The 12931-nt window shown below is 41.5% G+C and overlaps 1 protein-coding gene across 4 annotated transcripts in view; it reads left to right on the top strand.

Moving 5' to 3' along the window:
* Positions 1–12931, top strand: part of Rxfp1 (relaxin family peptide receptor 1) — a 121203-nt gene that overhangs the window by 55263 nt on the left and 53009 nt on the right. For all 4 annotated transcript variants that reach the window (XM_006232508.5, XM_039102022.2, XM_039102024.2 and 1 more), the window contains exon 3: positions 12302–12400. In XM_006232508.5, the coding sequence (XP_006232570.1) occupies positions 12302–12400 (99 nt within the window). The remainder of the gene's footprint in view (positions 1–12301; positions 12401–12931) is intronic.

Below are 12931 nucleotides of genomic sequence, written 5' to 3'. Positions count from 1 at the left end.
AAATATAAAAAGAGATGACAGTCCTCTTCCTGGCTACATACCCAAGGATCTGTAGACTTCCAACTAAGCTCCACCACATAAAAACCCCACTAGCAGCACTATTCGAACCAAGATTTTAACACACAGAACTTTGGGTGACAGTCAACACTTGGACCTCAGCAAGCTCTTGGATGATTTTACCTCAACTCCTTCTCCTTTCCGCCTCCCTCTACACATCAGTTTTTAATAACACACTTTATTTGGAAATATCTCTATGCTCTGGAGATCTCATATTTGAATAGCTTTCTTATCTTTCTTCTTACTCTCTTGGCAGTACTTGATTTTATCTAATAAGAGATATAACTAAATTATCTTCTATGTCTGAGTATTTTCATGTGCCAGACACAATATAAGTTCTTCATGTGACTCCTTGCATTCCATCCGCACTGTAATTAGACATATTGGAATATATCCATTCTATAAATAAAGAAAATTAAAAATGCAGAAAGATTATGTAAGTCCCCTGGTAACACAGTTTCGTCAGAATCCCATCCCAACTGTTTGGCTTGTGTGATCGCTTCTCATCACTCTAACACACACTTTAGATAATCAGTCTGCTAACAGAAAGTGACTCGTTTGGGACCAGAGCTTGGGGGGTTTCAGTTCATGATCACTTGGCCCTTATTGCTTTTAGCCTACAGCAAGGTAGAATGTAATGGCAGAGGCATGTGGTCAGGAAATTGCTCATGGTCAAGAACCCAATGGGCGAGGGTCCCCTTCAAGGACCATTCCACATGGCCTAGAATTCCCCATCAGTCCAGTTCTAAGAGTTCCATTACCTCTCAGTAACGTCATGGGCTAAGGACCAAGATTCTATTAGCACGTGGACCTTTGAGGGTCACTTATCCAAACATAGAAGCTTCCCACATTCTGCTTTTGCCTGGGTGGAAGAACAATACCCACGCGTTATTCATTATATGATAATCATATGTGAATGTGCCTTCAAACAAATCTCCTGCCCATACAATTTAAATTGGATGATGGAGCCTCCCCTTGCATGATACATAAAACATTTTAAAATTTTTTCAAAGGAAAGTATTTTAGGTTTCTTCTTAGAAAAGTAATACATGAGAAATTCGCTATACCTCCAAATTTAAAATGGCAAGAATGAGTTGACGTTTTTGCCATAGTTACTAAATATAAAATGCGATTCTAAGTCTGTATTTTGCCTCACTTAATCCTCTTGACGATCTTTGAGAAAGGAACTTTTTCGGTACCTCTCAAGTGGGGAAGCTGAAGCCTGTACTATGCATGAACTGGGAAAGTCGGCTCACATTCCCAAACGAATAATAATCTTTATTCATGCAAACCTTTCTCTGTGCAAAGGTTGTACAAGCTTCCACCCTTCCGAGAGACAGAAACCACTTAAAAGTCTCATCCGTTTCCCCTCTACTGGGACTCCAGCTGAGCTCATGAATCTCTGTGGTGCCAAGATACTCTACCGGAGTCCACAGGGACAGAGGTCTGACTGGCTGTCATCATGGGAAACCACAGACCCCTCCCCCAAGATATGCAAGAATCAATCTGGTCCTCTGCCATAAACACCTCTGAATAGTCACTACCCTGTCACAGACACCATCACACCAGCCTCCTTCGCCGACATCCTCAGCCCTCCAGGGATGAAGGGAAACATTTCATTGTCACTGAGACAGCTGTGCCCCTAGAGAACTTTTGTGGTCCTGTTGGTGCTCACCTGCCGCAGTCCTTGTCGCCATTTCTACTCTGCGGCTCCAAGGTCAAGCCAGGCTCTTCAACAATTGTGCAATGATCCCAGGGCACCCTGCTCCAGAATCCTGTAGGGAAAATATGATCCCAGAAATGGGGGTCCCTTAAACTGTCCTTTTCTGGCCTAGGTTTGTTGTCTACTTTGTGACCAGAAAATCCCAATGCTTCTCTTTAATGTACTTGCAAAGTCATTGTCAAAGGTCAGACTTAAGCATTTGAAAATAAATTTCCAGGAATTTAATTCCTTTGTGAACCTTTGAGCTTCTGTATCATCCTTTTTCAGATAATAGAAGTGTGAAAGTCTAGCTCCTTAAAACAGGAAAGGGGTAGAGAGCAAGGAATCTTAGAGAAGAAAAACTTTTAACACCACAGAGTGTATTTCTGATGCTGGCTTGGCATTTACTAATCTATGAGAACTAGATAAACAGCGTCTATTTTGGGGTGTGATGGTGATGATATATATTTTTAATAGGATTAGAAAACAGAAGTATATTCAAGGACTCTTAATGTTAATTTGTCCTGGATTTAAAATTCAGAAACACTAAATATTCCATAACTTTTTAAATAAGCCTCTTAATGCTGCTCTCGGGAGGACAGCTGTGCCCAGCAGTGTGAGCAGGAGTCAGTTCCCATTTCTGGGTCCTACGCTAAAGTTAGTAGTTTGTCTTTTTTAATGTTAAAAGGAAAGGAGGGTAAGTGACATTTGTCATGATTCTGGTATTAATGTACATTTGTGCTTGGGTGTTTGAATCTTCTGTGGGACTGAGACTTGATCTTTGTGGACTAATACGAGTGAGCGTTCTCACTGAGCTATGACCCAGCCTTTATTTTTGTCTTGAGACCTGACCCCCTAAGTTTCCCAGACTGGCTGTGACCTCACTCTGCATCCTATGCTGCCTTAAACTTGGTCTCCACTAACTTGGCCTCCTACGTAGCTAGAATTATAGTCCTGCACCACCATGCCTACCATATATTCATGTATTTTATGTTCAAAACTAATTGGTTTTATATTCAGTAGTTTCGAAAGTATAAGTGGCAGAACCCCTGGCTTAGAATTATCGGCCCGATTTTCACTTCCGGTATGTTTGTGTTTATGTAACAGGGGCCCCCAGCTATTGTCTCAGATACCCGAAAAACTAAGAAGGAAGATAACTTGAACCCAGACATTTGAGGCCAGTGTAGGCAACAAAATGAAACCTATATCAAGAGAAAGTATTTAAACATAATACGTAAGATCAGGTTAGGCTATCCCCACGGAGTTTTCCTCTCAGAACACATCTTACTAGATAAGAAGTGAGGGGCGGTAGTTCTTTTCTGTGACCTTAGTTTGCATTAAAAGCTACCCAGGATAATGGCACACTCCTTGCCGTCTTCAAATATTTGCCTCTGGTGGCACCAAGACCACAGACAGAAGCATGTTCATCCCATACAACAAACTACTGTTCTTGTTAAAATTCAAAGAGACTCCACACAGCGGCTTTGACAAACAGCTGAACTCAGGCACTCTACAACCCCAGGCTCCTTCCAGTAGTTTGGAGCATCTCTCTTTTTAAGGATAATCAGGTTTTTTTAGCAAATGATGCTCCACTCTTTTCCATGAATGTGTGCTGAATGTTGAATGACTATGCGAGCACCGAGAACGCTCTGGTTTGCCTAAGTCCAGACCTTACTGGTGAACCCCTACCTGCTCATCAGCCAGTATGGTGGACACTTTGTAGACGATCAGATGTACTCCACCATCTTAATGAAGGAGCAGACCATTTAACATGAGACAGCATCACGCCCTGCTTTGTTCTAGGTTCCTCTCCAGTGGGAATATGTCTTTCAATTTTTGATTATTCAAAATTAAGAGTTGGGTGCTCCAAAACTATAAAGCACTTACCATGTACCCAAGGTTCAGGGTTCCAGCCTCATCATGTCTAAATAGAAATCCAAACATCAGAGAACCCAGAAGCAACCTCTGAAGTATGTAGGGGAGACTTCCGAAGTATATAGGAGCCCACACAAGTAGTACAACAGTTCGCTACAACTTTTCAACTTTACAACAGTGTGAAAGTGATTTACATTTGGTTTAAAAAATCACATTGAATTCTGAATTTTGCTCATTTCACAAGCTAGTGGCATATCATATATTATCTTATGATATTGTGCAGAAGCAGTAAGCCTTGGTTTGATGTCAAGCCACACACCTGGAGGGAAAACTCCAGTATGCTCGAGTGTTCTATATGCTGACCTGTGATGTCCAGGAGATTATATATATTATATTATATATTATATGCTTTTAATATATGTTTCATTGTTTTATGTATATTGATTGTAGGTGGAACTGTGTTGTAGAAGGACATTTTCATACCAGTGTATATTGTGTGCTGAACACATCTCCCCAAACTCCCATGCTGTGTTTTCTCAACTGTCTCCTTACTCTTTTTCCCTAGACAGTTTCACTTCCACTTTCACAGCAAAAATACAAGTGTGATTTCATGTATCTATATAAATTCTAGGAACCAAATGTGAAAGAAAGTCTTGATATTTGTCTTTCTGCAAGTGACTTAATTCATTAATGTTATCTGAAAAAAAAATGTGTCTTCATTTTCTTGCACGTGACACATTTCTCCTTTGTGGTTAAAAAAGTTCCAGTGTGTACATAAACCACGTCTCCTTATATAGTCCTCTGTGAATAGACACCTAACCTTGGTGCTATAACTCAGTGATTGTGAGTAGTGCTGCAGTAAACAGTGATGTACAAGCATCTCTGTTATGTTGACTTGAGGTCCTTCTGCTACTCGTCCAAGATGGTGTAACTGAGGCATATGGTAGCTCTCTTGATTTGAGAGACCTCATAGTACTTTCCATAATAGACAGATGACTTTTCATCCCCCCTCCCCAGCAGAGTAGAAATGTATCCTTCTGTTCACATCCTCACCAGCACTTGTTGTTAATTTGTTTTCTTTTTTTTTTTTTTTTTGGTTTTTTTTTTTTTTTCGGAGCTGGGGACCGAACGCAGGGCCTTGCACTTCCTAGGCAAGCGCTCTACCACTGAGCTAAATCCCCAACCCGTTAATTTGTTTTCTTAATGACTGCTATTCTAACTGGGTGTGTGCTATGGAACCTCAAAGCAGTTTTGATGTGTACATTCTCTGATGGCTGGTGAGGTGGAAATTTTTCCAAATATTTATTGGACATTTGTATTTTATCTTTTGAAGACTGTTAATTGGTTAAAAACAACTTGGTCGTGGTGAAGAACCTTTCCATGTGCTCTGGAATCGAATGTGCAAGTATTTCTTTGTTGAGAATCTTTGCATCTGTGCTCATCAGACAGGGTTGGTCTATCATTTCTTCCTTTTTCTTGTTTCTTTAGGGGGATATCAGCATAACACTGGTTTCACTGAATGCAGTTTGGTAGCTTTCCTATTCTAGTCAAGACTAGAATGATAAGCAAATATGTTAGTTATGGAAAGATCTGGTGGAATTCAGCAGGGAATCCATCTGGACCTGGGCTTTTCTCGCTTGTGAAATTTTTTATTCATATCCTAGTCTTGCTGCTTGCAGATTCACTTTAAATTGTCTCGGATTAATTTAATGTGTCATATGTGTCTAGAAATCTGTCTATTTCTTTTAGGTTTTCCTATTTGTGGTATATACATTTTTAAGATACATCTCCCATTTCATATTTAATTTTATTATTTTCAATCTTCCCTTTCTCTTTAGGTTTAACTAAGGATTTGTTAATCTTAACTTGTCTTTTCCAAAGAAGTAAGTCTTAGTCCCACTGATTCTTTGTTTTGTCTTTTTCCTTTCCATTTCATTCATTTCTTCCCTGATCTCTTTTTTTTAACTCTTTCATATATTATATTCTAAATGGTTTCCCTCTTCCACTCCTCCCAGTCCCTCTCCACCCACTCCACTCACTCCCCTCACTCCAAGATCCACTCCTCTTCCATTTTCCTTAAAAAAAATCAAAAACAAAGAACAGGCCTCTCAGAGACATCAACTGATTGTGGCATAACAAGATCTAATAAGACTTGTTAACCCTCATATCGAAAAAGGTGCCTGAAAGAGGCCACCAGCAGGAGAAAAAGGTTCTCAAGCACAGAAAAAAAGTCAGAGACATCCCTGTTCCCATTTTTGAGAGTCCCACAAGAACACAAAGTTACACAGCTCTAAGGTAAATGTAGAGGATCTAGCTCAGAACCATACTGACTCCATATTTGTTACTTCAGCCTCTTGGAGCCTCTTGGAGCCCTTTCTTCCTGCTCCTCTTCTGCAGGGTTCCCCTGCCTCCACCTAGCATTTGACTATGGAGCTATGCATCTGGTCTCATCAGTTGCTAGATGAAGCCTCTCTGGTGACAATTAGGTTAGGCGCCTATCTGAGTATAGCAGACTATCATTAGTGGGCAACTTTCTCTCTTGCATTCAATTAAGATGGCTACTTTTTCTGAATATAATAGTCTGGGTTGGCTTTTGTGTTTTAGAGCTTGAAATAACATCATTCAAAGCCCCCTTAACTTTAAAGGTTTGATTTGTTTTGCTTTGTTTTGTTTGAGAAATCTGCTGCCATTAGGATGGTCCTGACTTTATATGTGGTTCTGTGTTCCTCTCACAAGTTTCAACATTATTTCTTTATTCTGTATATTTAGTCCTTCACCTAATATGATGTGGGAAAATTCTTTTCTGATCTTGCTTCATTGGTGTCTTCAACGCCTTTTGTACCTAGATGAGCATTCTTTCTCTGGATTTGGGGAAATTTCTGTTACAATTTTATTAAAACTATTTTCTCATGCCTTTTGCAATAAATTCTCATCATTCTTCTATGTTCATGATTCTAAAATCCTCTCTTTTCAGAATGTTATAAAGATTGGATGCCTTAGAACTGGATTTACCAATGGTTGTAAGCCACCTGACTAGAAGTCAAACTCCGGTCCTCTGGAAGAGCAGCATGCACTCTTAACCACTGAGCTATCTCTCCAGCTCAGATGAGGTTTTTCTTTTGAGTTTTTTCACTTGGCTCATAGTATTCTTCAGTGTTACAGTTCAGTTTTTCTTTGGTGTTTCTACCTCTTGTTTCGTATCCTAATGCTGACTTTCTTTTGTCATTCAAGGGATTGTATTCTCTTGGAATTCACTCAAGAGTTTGTTCCTCTTTCATTTCCTTGTACAACTCATTCTCGTTCTTTTTAACTCTTTGAGACTGTCTGGTTCCCTCTCATTGGAGGTGGAGGTTGGTGCTCATGCTTCCCGTCCACTGCATTTAGACATGAAACAGGTCAATGGGTGGCTGGTTGGGTTTTGTTGTTATTGCTTGGTTGGTTGGTTTGGGGGTTTTATTTTTTACTACACTTCTTTCAGTAGAAGTATTTGCAAACTTCAAGGAGGACTAGGTTGTAATAACATCGAGATTTCCTTTTCCCCTGTTGGACTGTTATGCAGGGCATCAGCCTTACTCCCCATTATGACCCTGTGAGAAGAATACTATCTGCAAAGGCAATCATTATCAAAGGATTGACTCACTTTGTAAATACGTTAATATCAAATTGTTTCCCAAGGACTTGACCCAAAACTCAGCCAGGTTATAGAAAATGCAGGTTCCCAGGGCCCACACTGGCAAAATAGATGAGAACTGTAAAAAGGAATCAATGTTCTTGGTAAGTGTCTTGATTTCCAAGCTCTGTTAGCATAAAGAAGACTGGGTTTTCTTTCACTGGTGTAAGTACTCCATCCATTCAGTGAGTATTCTCCCAAACTCCTTTTTCAATATAAAGTACTCTGTAGATTACCCTAGATCTCCTCTCAAAAAAGCAGCAAATTAAATTCCTGCAATACTTACTAATGTATGAAAAACAGTGTATCCTTAAAATATCAAGCATATATGAGTTGAAATATAGAAATACATAATACTAAAAAGCTGTTCTCTTAAAAATGCTAACTCCAACTTTGCAATTCTGGCCACATGTCTCGTGTTCTGTGTGCCTGCCTTCTGCTGGGAGGAAGTAAAGGCTAGGAAGGAGAAAATGCTTTGGCAAGCAAGAGAAGGTAAAAACTAATTACCAAGAGGCTTGGTTCTGTGAATATTTCATTATTTAAAAAATAACTTTCTACAAAATACATGTTCTGACCTCAAGAAGAATAAGTAGGTTTGCACTGCTTCTGCTAGTCAAAAATTCCTTGCAGCTGGTCTGACCTCACTTTCACCTGTTTTTGTTTTTCCCGCTGCTCTCTGTATGTGTGTGTGCCTGGGGGGTGGGGGGAGGTGGAAAAGAGTGAAAAGAAGTAAGAATGAGAACGAGAAAGAGTAGGAGTGGCTCCATTCCAACCTCAAGCATCCACTCAGTGTGTCAAGGATTCTGCCCCAGACACAGCAGTTGGTTTAAAGGCAAAACTCTTTATTCATGAGCTTATCATGGATTTATCATTACAGCAGCTCAGCTGCAGGAGTCACTAAAAATGACAGTAAGGAGTTCAAAGTGATCAGAAGGCATGCAGGGGTTCCCCTCCACAATGGTGCATGCTGCCCAGAATGTCACCTTTGAGAAGGTCACCAGCATGGCAGTCACTCTTGCTGAAAGGGAAGAATCCTCAGTGAAATGAACATGGGGCCACCAACACCATGGTTAACTATTGTATCTCACTGAGCAGCCCATCTGTATCCAGTTCTCCCACCACTATTCGGGCTGCAGGCTTCCCCATCTCTAAATCCATGGACTCCACCCCTCTCCCCATACCACTCATGGTAATCGTGACAATAATAGATGGCATTGCCATCCCTTTCCAGATGGCTGGCTCTACGCTCACCCATCCCCATGGCTCCATAAAGAAGTATGAAAAGAGTGTAACTATTTAAGACTTTTTTTTTACTGATTATGAGGCAGACAGCATGTGGTGGGTTTCATGGGGACCATACATTTCAGCACCACCTGCTACAGGGTCAATATTGTCTATGACACCACCCTTGCCCCCAACAGTTCACCTGGTACAAGATGGTGTCTTGGCAAAAGCCCCATTGAGGTCGTTTTTACAACAGAAAAGAAAGAAGAAAGATTGAACAAACAAGAGTTGAGTAACTGCACCATTTGAACTTGTTTGACAAAATTGCTGCAGCAAAGCCTGCAGTAATGGCCAATGCTAATTGTCACTGGGACAAAATTTAGAGCTGTCTGATACATAGTTCTCTGGGCATGATCATAGGGGGTTATTAGACTAGACTAACAGGAGTGACACCATACCCTTAGCAAAGTATTCTGGGTCTTGTAAAGACATAGAAAGAGAGCTGGCCGGTAGTGACATGGACAAATTCAGTGCAGTGTGACAAGGATGTCTAAGTTCCTGTGTGGTTATGACTTCCCCCAAAAGCCATGGACTGTAATCTGTCAGCTAAACTAAGCTCTCTCTTTAATTAGCTTTTGTTGGCATAGTTTATCACACAGCTACAGTAAGGAAACTAAGATAATCACATACGCGGCATTCCTTAAAACAGAAGAAGGGCAAGAGGGCAGTCATGCGAGACGCATAACCAGGAAAGGGCACCAAGCCCATGATGCTAAGTCACTCCACAGTGTATAGTAAAAATGTGACAACTTAAAATAGTCCGCTTGTTAAAACACCAAGTTAAATATAGGACCTGCTAAAGAAGTGCTGCAAATAACATTGTGTCAGTCACTGCCGTGCCTATCACTCTCGGCAGCAAGGAAATGTCACCTACTAAACAGCCCCTTGTTCCAGAGAGCTGTCTTGTCACCTGCCTTCCCTCAGCCCCACCCCTACACCACTTCTGAATGGGAATATCTGACCAGGTGAGCTGCAGCGCCCCAGTCCACTGTTCACAAGGCCCTGCAGCCTGAAAGGTCAGGACTGCAGACCCTCCTAAGACACGGTCATCCTCTCACTGAGACCTCTGCAGCTGTGACAGGCAAACAGCCTTGGCTCTTAGAACAAGCAGACTACTGTGTGTGTGTGTGTGTGTGTGTGTGTGTGTGTGTGTGTGTCCCTGGATTGGTCTATAGTACCCCATCAAAAGAAGAAAGAGGGAGAGTCAGGAGAGAGGGGAAGAAAGGGCAAAGAAGAGGGGGTAAGAAGAGGAAAAAGAGGAGGAAACAGCAGCCCCTTAATATCAGCAGAGACCAGTAAGCCACCTATTTCCACATTTTATTCATAAATACATAATAACACCTCAATGCTTTTCACTGGTACTCTGAAAAATGAATTTATTTTGAAAATGTTTGCTAGCACTTCATAAATTTCAATACTTCCCTCAAGTCTAATAGTAATAAACTTAAACTTCAATTCCTAAATGTTTCAGTGCTACTCAATTAAATGTTTTCAAAGGAGTCAACAAACCGCCAAGCCTAGAAAAAAGGAAATGCTAGTGCCACACAGACCTCAAAACCTGACAGACACATGTGTACTATAGATTCAACCCAAAGACTCACACACGCGCTCACACACACACACACACACACACACACACACACACACACACACCAAGCTAGTCCTCTACCCCAGTCTGCTTGTTCATATAACCAAGGTTGCCTTTCCTAACACAGCTTCAGAGGACTCAGTGAGAGGACGCTCAAGTCTTAGGAGGGTCTTCTTGTTTCAATAAAATGCCTGGCAAATGTGACTAACAGAACACAGGTTTATTGCTGACACACATCAAGGGTACAGTTCGTTAGAGAAGGGGAGGGAGTCCCAGTGGCCAGAGGCTTGAGGCAGCCTCATATTGCATCCATAGACAAGAAGCATAGAGTTGAGACTAGTAGAACATTCACCCCTTAGGCAGGAATAGATTCAGTCCTCAATGCTGGAGAAAAGGAGCGCCCAAAGGGGGATAAATTATTATACTTAGCTTACTTCTTTTTATTCAGTCTGGAGCCCTAACCTAGTTCTGTAGTAGCTCTGTGAACTTCTAGTGGGGGTCCTCCCACCTCAACTAACTCAATCCAATAATCCCGCACAAACGTGCCCAGAAGCTTGTGTCTTTAGTGCTGGAGGGATCTGTCAAGTTGACAGCATAAACTATCACAAGTTTACACCTTATCAGTTTGACACCTAATTATATCTGTTAGGCCCTGTAGACCCGTGGCCATCTCATAATACAGAATGCTCCCATCCCAACTTCACCCTAACACAGGCTTTAACGGTTTCAACATCATTTAAAAGTCCAGTCTTCCTAAGCTAGAGCCAATGCCTTAAAGATGAACTTCTATAAAGTTACAGATGAGTTCTAATGCACAATGGCACAGAATAACTGTTCCCACTCCACAGAGAAGGTGCATGACAGGAAAAGATCAGACCAGAGCAAGACAAAGACCAACAGGCCAAATGCCAAAGCATACAGTTCCATGTCAGCCTCTGGAGCTCTTGATAGAGCAGTCTGGGCTCCGAAGGACTCCCGTGGTGGCTTCCTCCAGCTCTGCTGCCTGCAGTACAGTCTTCTCTTGAGTCGGTTCTATTCCTTATAGCCAGCTTTTCTGTCTTCACTTCCCCAGCACTGGGATTACAAGAATATGTCACCATTTGTTTTGTTTAATCTTGGTTTTGGTTTTGGTGTTTTAGTGTGGATTCCGGAAACTAAACTCAGGCCCTTCGTCGTGTCTATACACACGCACTTTTCCAATTGAGACCCCTCTCCGGCCTGCTGCTTCTTGTGTTAAATATACTCATCCTGCCCATCTTGGTTTTCTAATATTATAAAGGGACATCATGACCAAGGCGACTTTTATAAAAGTATTTAATTAGGGGCTTTCTTACAGTTTCATAGAATTTGTCTATGATCACCGTGGTGGGAAGCAGACAGGCACAGTGCTAAGGACTTTACATCCCGATTTGAAGTCAGTAGGCAAAGATAAAGAGACTTTTGAAACTTCAAAGACCACCCCCAGTGACACTCTTCCTCTAACAAGGCCATACCTACCCCAACAAGGCCACTAAACTGCTTACCAATGAAGCCACACCTACTCCAACTAGGCCACACCTACTCCAACTAGGCCACACCTACCCCAACTAGGCCACACCTACTCCAACTAGGCCACACCTACTCCAACAAGGCCACACCTACTCCAACAAGGCCACTAAACCACCTACCAACTAGAGACTAAGCATGAATGGTTGGGAGCCGTTCTTATTCAAACCACCACAGCCACCTATCCCTGTCTATACATCTCCAAAACCAGTCTAGACGAATGAAGATGATATGTCTGTACATTCCGAGAATCATTTTCAATTAATGAAGGTGGTTTAGGGAAACATAAAACGACATGAAGAATGGTGTACCGCACTGCAGCATATCTGACTATTGCTGGCTCAGGTGTGGTAAACTTTGCAGGAAGCTACTACAGAGCTTGATAAACATGGAGATTGGGGCCACCCTAGGCCTCCGACCGGGGACAGAAATGCACACCTGTAGAAAGTCCCTGAGGATAATTAACAAACTACCTTCGAGATTCACTGCCTTATTTCAGAGGAGCAATTTTTGCCAAGATAACAAAATATATCGGTGCGTTTCTTTTTTAACCTCTTCTCTATCGGGTTTTTCATTTCAGGAGACAACAATGGGTGGTCTCTACAACTGGACAAATATTTTGCTAATTACTACAAACTGACTTCCACAAATTCCATTGAGGCAGAAACTTCCGAATGCTGTAAGTAACCACAGCAGCTGAGTCTCCCCTTTGATGAGGTCGTGGTAAGACGCCATTCTTCTACCTTTTGGATACAACATTTTGTTTTTGAAAGTCAATTATGATTTTCAAGTTGCAGGCCTCTTAAGAAAGGAAACTTCAATTTGGAATGCTGTTTTTAAGCGTACCAGGAATCAATCAAATCAGGTATTGCAAACAAAGTCAATGTCAGTAGTCAGGGTTGCTAATTTATATAATGTCCTTTTTGCCATCCCGGTCTATTTTTTTTCCTTTTTCTATTTTTTTAATTTTAATTTTATTTTTTTAATTTTCTTTTCATGGGGGAGGTTACAAGGGTGGAAAGTGGATATGGAAGGGCTGGGAAATGGATGGTATCGGGGTGCAGTGAGGGAAAGCAAGGAAGTGGAGGCGCAGACCAGTTGCCCAGGTCCTAATGTCTACAAGTGAAAAAGTGCCTGGTCTCCAGCCATGGCGCCAAGCTGCAGCCCTTTGAAAGCCTTGTTGACTGCAGCTCTCACTATTGCAATCTCT

The sequence above is a fragment of the Rattus norvegicus genome, chromosome 2, assembly GCF_036323735.1.
Source record: "Rattus norvegicus strain BN/NHsdMcwi chromosome 2, GRCr8, whole genome shotgun sequence".
Taxonomy (NCBI): domain Eukaryota; kingdom Metazoa; phylum Chordata; class Mammalia; order Rodentia; family Muridae; genus Rattus; species Rattus norvegicus.
The sequence above is the reverse complement of the archived record's forward strand: the minus strand, read 5'-3'. Positions and strand labels throughout refer to the sequence as shown.